The sequence below is a fragment of the Pyxicephalus adspersus genome, chromosome 6 (assembly GCF_032062135.1).
Source record: "Pyxicephalus adspersus chromosome 6, UCB_Pads_2.0, whole genome shotgun sequence".
Taxonomy (NCBI): Eukaryota; Metazoa; Chordata; class Amphibia; order Anura; family Pyxicephalidae; genus Pyxicephalus; species Pyxicephalus adspersus.
Window position 1 is genome coordinate 96219773 of NC_092863.1, and position 16336 is coordinate 96236108.

Here is a 16336-nt window from a genome sequence, read left to right on the forward strand (position 1 = left end):
ACCAAAGAAAATCTGAATCAATGCAATTACATTCTAAGAATCATGAGTATGGATACTGAACAGACAGAGAATTATGGAGATCACAGCCTACTGTGGAAGCATTAAGGAGCTTAGTACAGAATGTGTTCCTAATTCCCCACTTCAAAGGTATAACATTGGTGAGTCGATAGGACCAATGTGAAACAATAGCATACAATGTACCTACTTAAGAGCTGGCTCACATCTGCCATCTACAAGATCATTGTGGGTATCAAATGGGATTTTGAGTTTATGTGTGCGATACTAAACGTATATATTCTGTATGCTTCTTGTCATTTTTCTAGGGGGGTTTACAAAAAGAATAACCTCTGAGTTATTCTACTTTATATATATGTACCAACACTTGCAAGAACTTCACCTGATACTCCCTTATCTTGCAAATACATAGAGGCTGTATGTACATAGGGGTCTATTTATAAAGTGGTGAATCTGGCATTTACTGAAACATTCTCTGATGGTGACTCTTCCAGGTCCATATGTTTCAATTGCAGTAATTGATTCTCCACCACAGAATGTTTTAAGATTTGTTGCTTTATAAATAGGCACCTTAGAGTTCCTGCAACACAAAAACATATATACCTATAAAACTATAAACTTTGAAAAGTAGTCGCCCCTTTAAAATTGTATTATTATTTAAGAGCCTATTAAAGTTATTGGAGACATTGGAAAATATTGGACACTTGACCTGGTTGCTATATTTATACTTGGCCAAATGTGACTAGTGATATGGAAATTATATGCCATATTGATTGAACTTCTGATAAAAGGCTTTGTATTCATCCAAAGACATTTCAAATCTATTCTACAGACTATATCCTATAATGCATGAAAGCTTCAATGCTAACAAATTCCTTGTATTCCATTGACTTTTCATCCCAGTCTGTGCACAAGATAACATCGAACAAGTTGACCATCGAGCCATCATATCAGACCACTGTATGTTACTTACTAATCTCATGAAAACATCTGCTTTTCAGTATTTATTGATTGCCAAATTGGCCCTTGAATTACAGTCAAGGACCACAAGGAAATATTTACCAATGCTAAAAAGAGGAAAAGGGTTATCACAGCCCAGGATCCAGTTTCCAGTCCTATTATCAGCTGGAGAGAATGAATAAATCATTTTTGAGAGGGATATATCAAAGTTACTTGTGTAGCTGTGATCAATGTTTTTAAAGATGCTTGATGAATATTTAGGTTTTAAATTATGCTGTGAATAAAGTTTGCTTTCTTTGCCAGCTTGTGACTTCCCTTACTTTTAGATGACTGTTTCTTAATTTCTCACAGGTAATCAATAAAGTCTTATCAATTATAGCGAGAAGACCCCAGTTCCTAAACCGGGGAAAGTCAATTCCATGACACTAGCTGCTCTGATGAGCACAGACAGGCATTTTAGACACATTGGGCCTTATTTTTTTAAAGATCTACAAAACTGGAAAAGATAGACTATCATAGGAGAACTTGATTTCTTAAAAATCAACCAGCACGGTGGCTGAGGGGTTAGCACTCCGGCCATTGCAGCGCTAGGTTCAATTCCCAGCCAGGACATTATCTGCATGGAGTTTGCAGGTTCTCCCTGTGTCTGTGTGAGTTTCCTCCTGGTACTCCAGTTTCCTCCCACATTCCAAAAACATGCAGTGAGGTTAATTGGCTTCCCCCTAAAAATTGAACTTAGACTACAATAACGACATATGAATATGGTAAGGACATTAGATTGTGAGCTTTGTGGACTTTGTACAGCGCTGTGTAATATGATGGCGCTATATAAATACTGTGTACTAATATTAATTCTATCAGTTTTCAATCCTGGACCAGATTCATTCCAGGTTTGTTGAAGCACCCAGGTTCCTCTTTGACATTCTATCTTCTCAAGTCTTGGAAACCAGGCCCATTAGGACCAAATGAACACCAGCCTAAGGCACTCCATTTTAGCCATGTGACTACAATCTTTATATTTCAGAAAGGAACAAGCAAAAGGCCACATCACCTTAGCCTAGGGAAAGACTGGGGATGTATAGGGTTAAGTAGTACAAAACAATAATAATTAACTTTTTTTTACAATTTTACTTTTTTTACAATGATATTGTAACAGGACGGTGGAGAATTTTGCTTTTTGGTGGAAAGTCCTTTAAAAATCACTAACACGTAAAATTCAATAAAATTTTGGTTACCAAATATAATCAGCCTATGTACAGCTCCATCAAATAAAACTTCAGACAAACATGGAAAAATGTAATATTCCAAAAACCATAATCCCCATAATATTATCTTTTTTATTCAGCAAGCAGAAAATGCATCACATGGAAGCCGAAATGGCACATTACATATTCATATTAAAACAGGAAAAAATTGTATGAAGTTTACTGCAAAAATAGTTTCTGAGGGCAAAATAATGGCAAATTCCGCAACAAACATAATTAACTATTCCACATCCTCATGCAATCCCCGATCCACAAAATTTCCCCTCCGGCCATAAATATATCAAGGTCAGGCCGGGTGATTCTTCATGTATGTCATATTAAAAATGTCTATTGCCAGCTGGGTTTGACAAATTAAAAAGGATATTAAATATGTTTTAATGTTTTATTTAATACCCAAGGTTAAATTTAGCATTTCTGCTTAGTACGTTACAATTTTATTTATTTCTCAGTTGAATGGGAGTTTTTTTGGAGTTTGGTGTTTTTTTTTCGCAGGCTGTAATACACAGAAGTAAAATTAAAACATATTGCAATATGGTCCTGTGGGTAAATCCTTAAATAGTTATCCATTTCATTCTCATCTTATTAAAGATAGCAAGCAAGGATAGAAAAATATTAAGATAATACAGAATTAGATTTTAATGGTTTGTATATTAAAGGGGATCATGTATGTTGTCCATTGAAACCTATTAAATATTCAGATTCTCATTATTTTTATACATCAAGCCTGCTGATATCTTAAGACCACTATGGTTGTTTAATATTATATAAATCACCAGTGATGTGCAGGAATTAGTAGATTGGGGATTTAACTAATTTAAAGTTACCATGATTCACTCCATGGGCTTTATTTATAATGCTTAGAATTTGACATTCCTTCAAACATTCCCTGGTAGGAATCAATTGCCACCACTGAAACACCCAGAAGATTACTACATGGGAATATTTTAGAGAATGTCTGATTCCTTGTTTTACAAATGGAGCCCTATGCAATGTTCATAACTTGTCTGACCCTGTGGAGGTCACTTTGCTGACAGCTTGGTCTGCATCAATATTCAAAAAAAAAAAATATAGATTAATGAAAGTGCAAATATTTGTCTAGAGAGAGTGTCACTCTAATTTCTAAATGTTACCTTTTGCCAAGCCTAGTAATTAGAGTGTAAAATTAAAAGAAGGAAAATAGGCTTTTTGTGGCAAGAAGTTAAATGTATTGGTATACAATAGTAATATTTACAACAATATTACATAATAGCAAAGTTCTCCTGTACTATTAGTATCTACACATAGTTCTACTAGACCAGGGGTCGGCAAACTTTTTGGACTACTAGGCTATTTCAGGAGGTCAAGAAGGCACACTAGGCCAGAAGAAACAAGGTGTCCAAGGAAAGTTTTTTTCCAACCATGACTGCAAGCGAGCAGCCTTAGTCTTCCGCTCATCCATGGTGTAGTCTCTGTACGTGTGCTCGCGCTTGGCATTGAAATGCCCCTTGAGATTCGACCAATTGAAAGTGCTGTTGGTGTCGTTGCACACTAAACACAGGGCTTTGTTGGCGCGTTGGACGAAGAATAATTTGTCAGTCTATTCAGGGTTGAAGATACGACCTTGGAGGCCAACCTTCCAGGGACTGGTAGCTGCGCGTTGCTTCTTCTCTAGGCATAGTAATTGGGGTTACTGTGCGGGAACTCACAATAATCAGACAATTCAATTAGGCCGGATCTAACAATAAATGATTAAGGGGGGGGGGGGGCGTTAGGCCGGACTGGAATACTGGCTAGGCCGTATCTGACCTAAAGGCCGGAGTTTGCCGGCAAAATTGGCAAATAAAAAGTTGTCTTATTTCCTTACACGTTTCACCCAAAAGGCTTCTTCAGGGGACAAGAGAGACATATATGTAGAATTTGTCAATATGTTTCATATTGCGATGTTTAATAAAGAACTTGTGAGGGTTCACTGAGAGATAATGGAATGCCTCCGAGCACTATTGTGGTTTATTCACCACAGATTTCTTTGGAACGCTACATCTTAATTTAGTATGATGGAGGCGAGGCTATATGTGAATAGTCCTCCTCCCATACATATGTGCTCAGGTTGACAGGATATGATCCATTTTGAATGCTGTAATAGGGAATTAGCGTGGTGTCAATGTCATTCAAGGCACCACCAGATTATGGAACACAAGATAGGAAAATATCATTTTTTTCCTAGCTGTTTAAAACATCTGTATTCAGAGTGCTCTCTAATAATAATGGGACTAAAAAGTGCAGCGTCTTTATTTGTTCTATTGAGAAATTTCTACTGGGTCTTTCCGAGGGAATATTGGAAAGTCCCATTCTGTGTAGTATATCTGAAGACCTTTTTAAATAAATGGTGGAGGTATAGTGTTTAATGGTGTTTAGTATTACTTACTAAATCCCTGCTTGGGTTACCCATTTAGGATGTACCTAGACCTCACCAGCTTTGCACTTCCCAAACATACCAATGTCCCTCCCATTCTGGTATTTTCAATTACACCTGATATCCACCCACCCATTGTCATCATTAGGCTGAGGCTTTTTATTTGTCTTTCCATATACTTTCCTATAACCTTTACTTTGTAAACTTTTTTTCCCCTATACGTCTGTTAGCTTATTGCATCCAGCAAAATGATTTGCAAAGAGTGAACGTTGGAGATTACAAATACATTTATGACGAAGCATGCTTTACGTTTCTATGAATTCATATAAACAATATTCACCAGTGCAATCCACTCTCTTCTGTTTGGGTTTGGAGATGATCCCAATGTTAATTATTGCAGACACATCATTGTTAGCACAGTCCCCAAGTAACAACAGTAATGAGCGGTGCTATGTGACAGGGAAAGCACAAGAGAATTCTAATTGATAACATACAGGGAAAATCAGTGTAATGAAACTTTACAATGGAGTCGGTATTGCAGATGTCCTAAAATTGTTTCGGTTACAGCCTCTGAGGTCCCAGGATAAAAAAAAAATTGCTTTAAAGAAGAAAACCTTTTTTTATTCCAAAAAACTGAAGCCCAAAAGGTGCTTGAAGAGAGCTACTGACAGCTAGGCATTTTCAAGTATCTTAAAATGCAGCCTTATAGTAAACCCAAGAACACATCCTAAGCAAAGTAGGTTGTATCATTCCAAGTTTGGACCACCAAACACACTGTGAAAAAGGAATATGAAAACAGTAACCTTCCCAAAGTTGCCGTAGCCCCCCCCCCCATATGACAATGACCTGACCTCTGGCCATTTATCAAATTTTTAGGATATAGGGGTGGCTAAGGGACACCGAATAGGTAATGGGATCATGCATCCTGAATGATCCTAAGGGTATACTCATTGGTCTATATTTCTATATTGAGTTTCAACTTTTACAAGCTGTGATTTTTGAGTATTAGATATACCTGACTGTCCTACAGCCAAGCCCGGAAACGTTTGTGTAAGGGGGTGGTGGAGAATAACAGTTTCCACCTGGCAAGATTTTATATTAGCAGACAATGGAGCTTGCTCAAGATGGAATCCTTAAGTGGCTCGGTGCTGTATATCTTACAGGAAGGTGGTGCATCAGGATGCACTGATACATTTGGTTGCAAAAGGCATCTGGGGGTCAAATACTGTGTAAGAGGTAGAAAATACTAAACTTTAGGCACAAGAGCCACCATTTCACAGAGCATTAAAAGTTCCATTTTAGTGTGTGAGAAGAACCATCATGATCATTCCTGTGTTTCTACCTGTAAACCCTACAAGGAGAGCCAAAAAAACCTACTTTGGTCAGCTTTAGGTGCCTAATTTTTAAGCACGGATTAGATTTATAGATAGAATAGAAAGTCCCTTTAAATAGTAAGGGTATTTGATTGGCTCACTTACCTCTTCCCACTGATGAATGTATCGGATTAACCTTGAAAGTCGCAATAGGCGCAACAAACTGAGAATTTTTGTAAACCTCACAATGCGGAGAGCTCTGGCAGTCTTGTATACTTCCGAATCCATGCCTTTCTCGACAATGAGAAAGATATAATCCACTGGGATGGACGAGATAAAGTCAACGACAAACCAGCTCTTTAAATAACTCATCTTTATGACTTTTGGGTCTAGTATGATCTCAGAATTGTCTTCAATGACAATACCAGTTCTAAAATTCATGAACAAGTCAAATAAAAAAACAGTGTCGGACGCCACGTTGAATATAATCCACGGTGTGGTTGTCTGCTCTGTGAAGAAGGTTATTCCGACCGGTATAATAACAAGGTTCCCCACCATCATAATCAGCATTATCAGGTCCCAGTAAAACCTGCAAAAGAAAAAAAAAATAGCAAATAATTAGAAGGAAGAGTTCACATCATGTACTTCCTCGTTTCATTTGCATGATAATAAGGAGAACAAGTGATGTATTCTGCATGAATGCATTATAATGAATCATTTTCCTGAGCAATCAGAATCCCCCAGCTCATTCTTCAACATTTACAGTGTCTTTGTGAATACAGAAAATTAGTGGATCTTGCTTCGGCTCGGTGTCTTATTAAACTGTACAGAAAATGCTTTGATAATAATGTGTGTGTGTATATTTTCTGCTCTTTATCTTTTCTTATGCAATACCAGCTTGATGCTCCGGGACGCCCTTAGGCAAGAAATTAGTCACCACTCACACACCTCCAACCAACAATAAAAGCCCAAAAACTCCACCTCGATGACTTCCAATCATACCCAGCAACTTTCTAAAAAGGAAAAGTGGGACAACTTTTAGCACAAGGAATGTAGGCAAGAACACACCATTGACACATGGAACATTTGGGCCCTTTCACACTCTTAGTGTGAGACCCTTTAGTGGTAAAACTTTGCTGTCCACCCAAGAAAAGCCCCACAAACTGCACCACAGGTAATAGAATTTGCACAAGGCTTTGGTTGCAGTGCAAATCTTCAAATGGCAACTCTGCAGCCAAAGTGACTTGTTGCCTTTGGAAACCGTGCCATAATCTGCTGCAAAAAATGGTTTCCAAATGCTCCAATTTACTTGAATAAAGATGGGACAGTGGTTGAGTTGGTGGCTCACCAAGGGTCTGAAATGGCCCTTAAACTGACCATGAGGAATTAACAAGCACAAGTGGTTAAACCCACATATGCACTTTTCCACCAGGCGGATTCAACAATTCATAGATCCAGTACAGCAACTTATAAATCCTACAATTTTAGAATGCCAAAAGGTCAATTTGGTTCCAAAAGAAGGATACTCTCTGAAAATAAGCTACAGTCCTTGGATTAGAATGACAACTTGGGGTTAAGTTTTCAACACCTCCCCCGGTAACCATCAGCCCCCCATCCACTATGTATTACTCATTCTGCTCTGCGTAGATGGTGAATTCCAACAAACATCCCCTATATTCATAGCTAAAGCATTGTATGACAGAGGTCAAAAATTTTTCACACTTATGCACACACACATTCTATTAGCACAAAGACATTACTTGTAATAGAAATTCTTGTAGAACCATTCAGTATGACACTTTCCAATGACTGATGACAAATAATAAAAACTTTAATTCATTCTATGCCTAATTTTTTTTTCCAAAGGTGTCCGATTACCCCTTCCATGATCACAGTTTTACGGACCATAAAAATGAATATTCAAAAAATTTTTGCTAAACTGAAAGGAATACAATTAGATGTTCAGCTGCCCAGCCAGAACAGGTACTACCTTGAATGTGCAAAATAGGATTCAATTATTTCAGATACAAGGTGTGGGTGCTGCCACCTGGACATCAGAGGATGCTCGATTTTTGTGGGATTTCAAGTGGTGAGAGATATTGGTGATGGCACACGCCAACTTATTTTAACAATTTGTTACAACATAGATCCACAACACACACCAAACATAAATGTTATGGATGGGGTAACCTATGCTAAACGGCCAAAGTCTGGGCACATGTGCACTTTAAGGTCACCGGAAAATTGATCTCTGTTCAAACTGTAAAATTATCCCAGGCTGACAGATATTTTTATTTTCTTGTCACCTAAAAGCCGAATGATGGATCTCACTCATTTCTCCAAATAAAAATATATGAATAATATACATACCAAGAAAAATAATTCCAAACCACAAGGCAGAGAATACAAACAAATACAAGTATTTCTTGGTGTGTAGGAGGTTGGGGACTCGAGCTGCTGATTGACGAGGTCAAAATTTATTTTCAATTGAGTAACTGTGACACTGTTAGTAATTAAAATGCTTTCAACAAAATACAGAGTGGCAATTATTGTTGCGAGACAAGTTTTCTCTGGAAAAGTGTCTTTAGCTGTCTTTGAAACGTTTGATTGCATCCACAATCCTACTTAGCATGCGTCAGATGCTGCAGAATGCACACTTCAAATGAACTACATTATGTTAAGTGTGGGTACAATTTTCCGAATTCACTTTCAGATATACAGATGGTAATTTTATTTATCATCTCTGGGCAAATATTCACCTACCCAGCCCCCTCTGGTAGGGTTTTCTGTTCTTCCTGCCTTGTAAAACAAATACTCACAATACTCACTGTCAAGGTCCTTTGCCAGTTCCATTCTTGAGTGAGGGGACCACCAATCCAGCGTTGCAGATTTGTTTGTGCTGCCAGGTCCCTGTAAGTCCCCTAACATTGATATCACAATCCTCGTGAAAGGACCCTAATACTGGAAAGTCAATAGGAATATACACGTCACACAAGCAGTGACATAGACACCCATGGACACCCATGGAATCTTTAAAGCAGAAAGAGAAATAAGACTTATCACTGGAGCTTCATGTAACGATAATTGTTCCCTTTACAGTGGTAGACATGTTTATGGTGATCTGACCAAGTGGCCCTTGGCTGGTGACACTGCAAGTCTACCAGGTTATAAGCAACCCAAGCTGAATAGAGATTGCCATTCTAAAGACAGATAAAAGCAGAGATAATCTTTGGTGTTATGAGCCATTTATTGGGAGAATGATGGTAGAATGATGCATTACTCCCTTGTAATAAAGCAGGCCGATGGAGGCAGTGTGACTTAAAGGAGCTGCTGCTAATGTCTTGGTGCCAGAAAGCTCAGAACATCTTTAGAGATCAATGCCTCAATGGGCCAGAGCCCATTCTAAAACCCTTAATTGTGCTATCTACACAAATGAGGGTCTTACATGTCTGCCCTTTTTTTTTGACACCACATCCTTATTACTATAAATAATTGACAATGTGGAAACCGTGGTTGATAGGTTGCCATAGACCTTTTGTGCCTGATCACTAATTATAGGGTCCAAAATTGTTTCTCGTGACACATTCTACAACTGTGACCTATAATTATTCTATATAATTACTGTAATTGTTTTTGATCTCTAAATATCGATGTCTTGTCCTAACCCTGTTCTTTAAATTGGATTTCTTTCTCTCTCGCTTTCTCTCTGGATTACAGTTTAGTTCCATGCCTGCTACTGCCATTTGCTTCACTTCCGGCATTATTGGTCTGTGACTGACCTTGTCCTGTTGAGAAAGATTTCAGGACCCATTACTGAATTGTTCCCTGATCATCCAATTAGTGAACATACGTCCTTACATTCAAAACCTAGGGACTACTGGCATTTATGTGAAACTCTGTACAGAAAACGACGATTATTGACAAAATCCAGCCAAGTCCCTTGTGTGTAAGCAAAACGTATCTTCATTGTACTATACTAAAAGTGGAACACAAGCTAAATGCACTGCTGAAATAAACAAAATACATGAAGATGGTTATATGAGTTAAACAGATTTGTAACCATTTGTATGGCTCACATTCCAAGATTAAACCAAGTGGCTCTTGGCTGGTGACACTGCAAGCCTTCCTCGTTAAAAAAAAACCAAGCTGAATTGAGAAAACCCTGTAAGGAAATCATATATACAATTCACACTAATACACTTCCAAATGGTCAACTTTTGAAGGTGAACATGTATTGATAGAAAAGTGTTGCCTTCAGAGCAGCGTTTCCCAACCAGGGTTCCTCCAAAGGTTGCTTGGGGTTTCTTGAGCAATGAGCGGTTTGTACCTTTCTGGTCAGTTTAACTGACACCAATGAGCTTTCTGGCTATCTGTAAGGGTGACATTCTTCCCAATGGCCAGCAATGTAAGAGGAATTCTTCCCATTGATCACTATACTAACATATTGTAAGCTATGGGTATAGTAATTATAAAAGGGGTTCCTTGAGGATCTTAAACTTATTTTAAGGGTTCCCCATTGTTAAAAAGGTTGAGGTTTAGAGTAATACAGCAATTGAAAACAGGTTATTTGTATCAACAAAAAAACAAGGTAGATTGAAGTGCATCCACAACCCTCTAGGAGAAATACATAATGTATGGGTATTGTTACATTGGTGGTCATAAAGGTGGCCAAACTACATCTGTACAGAGCATCGTTGAAGTTTGTACTTTCTACTGCTTTACATGTGATCATTTTTTTTGTCATTTATTTTCCCAAATAAACAAAAAGGTAATATATACAAAAACCATATGCCTTCCATTGCACAGAAACCCAAAGCAGCTAATTAGGTAGCAGATATTCTGAAAGCTAGACTAATGAATGTTGTTTGAGCCGTTCTAAGCAATTACTTGATATAAGAAAATATTAGGCACTTAATGAATGTAATTCACCTGTGATCTGCAGATCCACCTTTTTGTGAAACCTCTTTGATAATGATGTTGATGAAAATCCACTCATTCAGAAGCTGCGATGTAACCATTAATACTACAGACTTGTTGCATAATCAACTTGGACTCAGCTGTCAGACTGTGACAAGATGAAAATGACAAAATGGAATAAACACCCTGTGATGGGAGGGTTTTACAATCCTTGTCCATATGTACTCATTGTCAACTGTCATCTTGAAGCAGCTGGGAGGTGTAGAGAAGTGGGTAACAGAACAGGTCATGTGACTAAATAAACGGTCCTAGAGAAAGAAATTGTGAAAATCGAATCTAATAAAATTGGGAATATTCATCCATATGGTTTTCTTTTTGTGAGGAAGAGATGTGACTGAGTAGTTGATTTGAATTGAAGGATAGATGCAAACGTTAAGGCCTTGATGGACTTCCATGGAGGTCATTTACCCAGCATGGTTACCTAGAGTGGTGCCAAGGAGGTGCAATCATCCAAATTTAACATAGGGACACATGGAGTGTTGCTCATGTGATAATCAGAAATTGTTCCTTTTAGCTTTACTGACATATGAAGTAAATAGCACATGGCAAAAACAACTGCTATTGGGTGTTATGAATGGGAAAAAGCCCAGAAAACAATAATCACCGTAGGTGCTATTTGTTTCTTCATTACCAAATTTCCTTCAAAACAAAGTCTTAAATGCATAGTATGTAATTACAAAAGCTGCAGATAGACTATCATAGGTTACCCTGGGTAATCCAGGAAACCTGGGAAGGATTAGTTGGAAAATGTTTTCAATCCTGGACCAGATCTATTCCAGGTTTACTAGATCACGAGGTTCTCCCATGATAGTTTTTTCTTCTCCAACTGCGCTTTGATAAATCAGGCTTTTCGTACTATAACCTTTTTCCATGAATTAAATACCTAGAAAAAAAACTCCCATTGCTGAGGACATTCTGCATCCTTGCTGCAGCCTCCAAAGCAAGTGATTGATTCATTCATTCTTGTGTTGGAAAACCATGCCATTTGCGGTTCCCGGGAACATAGCAACATGAAAACCTCATCTCAGGTACACAAGTTTGCACATGGTTGTGATTTTCCCAAAAAGGAAAAGCAATGACACACAAACAGCAACTCATCACTTGGAACTGTCTTCTGCCATAGCTGCATACACAAATAGACATCCTTCACCCTTACTGCAGCCTCCAGAGCCAGTGGTTGGTTAGGGGACCTTTCGTTCTCGTGGTGGAAAACCATGAGGTTCGCTGCTCCCGGGCAAATATAACTTTGCTGCTAGCCCCTAAAAGCAACAAAGCTCATCTCAGGTTCGCAGGTTTGCATCCAGTTGTGGGGAAAATGTAATGGTGTAGCAATAAGCAACTTATCACCTTGTGGAAGTGAACCTGATCTGCCAAAGCTGCATGCACAAACAGCCTCACCTCGCAACCATTCATCGCCAGTCTGAAATGGTCCAATTGGCAGCAGAGCAAACATTTACATTGCACCAGAAAAAATGCATTTGTATCTAGCATACCAGTGCTTATTATTGTTGCAGCATCAGGTATACGGCTTGGAGGCATCCGATATCCCCGAGTGCAGCCAAAGCAACATCTATGCTACCTATCATTCTTGGCTGCCATGGCTTTACCAGAAAGCAACAAGCCAACTGTTGCATGTTCTGGGAGAGCCAAGGAGGTCTCCAGGTTGAGGGAGCTGACCAAGAGGGCCAGGTGGTATCCTTTTCACATTGACATATGTACCATTTTTCTTCATTGACATATGAATGCAACCATACCATAACCTTTTACAACAGTTTTTGGGGATAGAATCTCCACCTCTGATGACTTCTGGTTAGACAAATTACATAAGGTGGAGCCTAGGTTGGACAGACGGGGAACATGGTAAGACCACATACCCATGCCATACGCCACATGCTTTTGTTGTCATTGCTATTGAGAGGATCTGCATGTAAACCCATGTTTGCTTTGTTTTAAACTTTTTTCAATTTCGTAACGGTTTTAGAGAAATTTTTTTGTGGATACCGGGTTTATGTTTTCAAACAGGAAGACTACAGAAGGTTGTTGTCTTTCCTGAAGGTAAATAACAGTTCCTTTTAACTGAAGAGTTTAGTTGTTTAATTGCTTCCACGTTCAGGTGAATAATAGTGCATCTTAAAATTTTATTTAGGAGTAAAGATCTCCATTAAATACGAGTGAGTGCATGCGTATTGACTGATTGATTTGGGACATTTGGAAGATCAACTATATTAAGTATTCTCATATTGCAATGATATTGAGATATTTTTAGCGCCACTTGTCTGATTTTTTATATATATATTGATTTTTTAGGAAGTGATTGATCCTGGGCAGTGTGTTGCTTGGTTGCTAGCGCAGGACCATACAATATCTATTGTACTGTTTGCCAGTAAGCAACAAGCCCACTTCATCCAATGTATGCATTTTACGTGATTCCTGTGCGATTAGGGAATTTAGCCAAGTGTTAAGTGCCTCTAGGAACATAGACAGGATCTGCGTGGTTATGGTGACTGCAAGCAGAGCTTTCTAGATTACTATGTCTTCGGGCAGATAGGCCAGCTATTCAGCAGAAGTTTTGAACCGGTGCCATGGCTGCAGGAGTTATCTTTAAAAACACATTTGTGATGCTATTTTTGAACAGCCTGTTTAAGCTGCAAACAGTGTTGTGGTTTTTACACTCTAATAATCTGACTTTTAGGTGAACCTACACAAACACTGGGATTCTTTATGTTGCTGTTCTAACACTAAAAGATTAAAAAAGAAAAAAAAAAGGTGGATGTGATAAGACTGAAAGTTCAATGCCTGTTTATCTAGGTCATGGGTTAGTTAGTAGTAGTTAATCACATTTAACCAGACTTGTCCTGTAATGGTCAAGAATTTTTGCAGTTCATCAAAGTAGCTTCCTCAGTTGTAATGAGTGTCTGGAACATTCCCCGGAATTTATAACCATTCTGATAATATAATCATTTTACAGCTGAAATACATGTATGTATACTATAAAAATGTATTAAATGATGTAATAATAAATATGGTATAGCATTATTTTGTGTCCTTTATACCGGCATGATTCCAAACACCATGTAATGTGTGAAGGCAGATGCTGATTGTCCAACAATATGATTAAATAGGATTAAAATATGTCTAAACAAAACTATGAAAGAGTTGACTGGATCTCCAAGGGCCCATTTACACATTTTTTTTTGCAGCAATTTGCATCAACACACCTGTAGATTGAGAAAAGGAATCCCAAGGCATTGCATAGCGGAGGCCAACATGATGAGAAGATGCCCTTTGGTAGATCAGGAACAGGGTAAGGTCCGTTATTTAGCCATTGAGGTGCATTGAAGTCCACAATAAATGCACTCAAGTTTGTTATATACCGTAGATTTAAATCACCCCTAAATACAACAAGAAGGGCCATTTGTACTTACGGTGAGGTATTTTTTGGAAAAGGGTGCCGCAGATTGTGATGCAGTTTCCAAAAACAACAATTTAAATGATTTGTTTTTTTTTGGTGTTTTTTTGGTGATTTGTGCTGTAACTGCAGCCACATACAAATCTGTTTACCCAAGATGAAGATTACAGTTTCCCAGCCACACAAAATGCAACTTGCTGTGCATTTTCAAGCTACCAGCCACACAATTTACCACTGTGCGTTTGATGTAATCCTAACATTTATAACTGAATTTGGAAGGGCTGCAAATACACAAATGACCCAATCTCCTGTACCCATATTCATAATAACATGTTTCTGCTATCTCAATACACTTCAAAGTTCGTGGGGGGTTTGCTTTTTACGTGCTTTCATGCACCATTAACAGCTATGACGTGTGACATTCATAAACACTGCAAAAAAAAACTAGACCCAACCAAATATTTTCTACATGAAACAGTGGCGTGTTTTTACCCTTTGAAGAAACAGGGATAGGGATGATGTTTGCAGTAAGTGCCGTATAGATTTTTTGCAATTCCTGCACGTTAAAAATTTGCTATTCTGGTAAAAGTTTGTGTAAATTTGCTTTGGAATATTTTGTGAAACCATTATGAACTACATGGTCTTTTCATCTTGATCAACAGGCCTTAAGCGGAACTGAACACTGGGGATACTGACTTCCCTCCATTCCGTCATGGCTGCTGTATCCCAATCTTTGCCCATATTGATTGCCTGGGCCGGGATGATGTATTTCCTGCGCAGGCTTTATTCAGTCAAGGGTAGCCGGGACTCCCCGACACACCAAGCTGCCCAAGCGCTCATCAGGCAGTATACTTATTGCAGAAAAAAAACATTTTCTGTCTCTTTCTGCAAAATGGACCCGTCTGATTCCAGATTTAAGTGTAACGATAATGGGGATCTTTGTGCCATTCCTACTTACATAGAAGAATAGGCACATATTACCATATTATCAGTGTGATGTTTGCTTACGGAGATTGCATACATATATTCCCAGCTATACATTTAATTATTCAGCCTGTAATTAAAATAACTTGTTGTGAGAGAATTAAATATTCAAATCATGACCTGTTTGGGGTAATCGAGGGCTGAAAAAATTATACTTGTATATCATTCCCTGCCTATTACCAAAATTATTTATTTTTAAATATAATTACTTAAAGGAAAAGCAAAAAAAAAGGCTTTTAGGTTAACCTAAACGAAAGTAATATTTATTACTCATTTTAATAGCCAAGAATGACATGTATGCAGCAAATTAATATACATAGCTACGTTAAAGAAGAGAGAATATGAATAATGTATTAGGTAATAAAGTATTCAGAATATGTACATATGCCAGTATAAGTGTTCCCATTAGGGTTTCAGTTGGTATGTTAATAGACTGAACAGAATATTTTATATAGTGTATATATTATATGCAAAGGCTGCATTATATGGGCAAGAAAAAGATCTCTATGGATTAAAAAAAAAAATCTAGTTTACCAGGAAGAAATGCACTTGATTCATTTTGCAAAATATTGCTTTCTAATGTTGTATTTTATTGCAATATATGCCTGATAAAAAATGGCCTTGGACTGTGTGAATGCTATGTGACTGGCATATATACGGTACATATCCTTTGGCAAATCAGGTCTTTCAGTTTATATCTTCTTTCCACTCACTGCGGTCAGGCAGTTCAGTAGAGTCATCCTAGTGGCCAATCCACCCTGTCTTCAATAGCTAATCTACAGATCTCTACACTTAATACAATAACAATAAAGAAAAACTTCTCAACATGTGGAAATCATCAAAAAGTTGGCAATGTTACAGTCCAAGCATTCCCTGCATGCCCCGTGCACAGGTGTATTCTGGGGATATTATATTATAGCAGCATTGGAATGGACAGTTAGGTGTTTTATCTTTCTCTCATCTTCCTATGTTGTCATAATTCATAGACATTTGGCCATTCTGCAGAAAATCACCTTCAGCC

At 38.0% G+C, this 16336-nt stretch overlaps 1 protein-coding gene across 1 annotated transcript in view; it reads right to left on the minus strand.

Annotated features, from left to right (window-relative positions):
* Positions 1 to 16336, minus strand: part of HCN1 (hyperpolarization activated cyclic nucleotide gated potassium channel 1) — a 264559-nt gene that overhangs the window by 212665 nt on the left and 35558 nt on the right. Inside the window, exon 2 of the mRNA XM_072416681.1 lies at positions 6111 to 6534. Within this exon, the coding sequence (XP_072272782.1) occupies positions 6111 to 6534 (424 nt within the window). The remainder of the gene's footprint in view (positions 1 to 6110; positions 6535 to 16336) is intronic.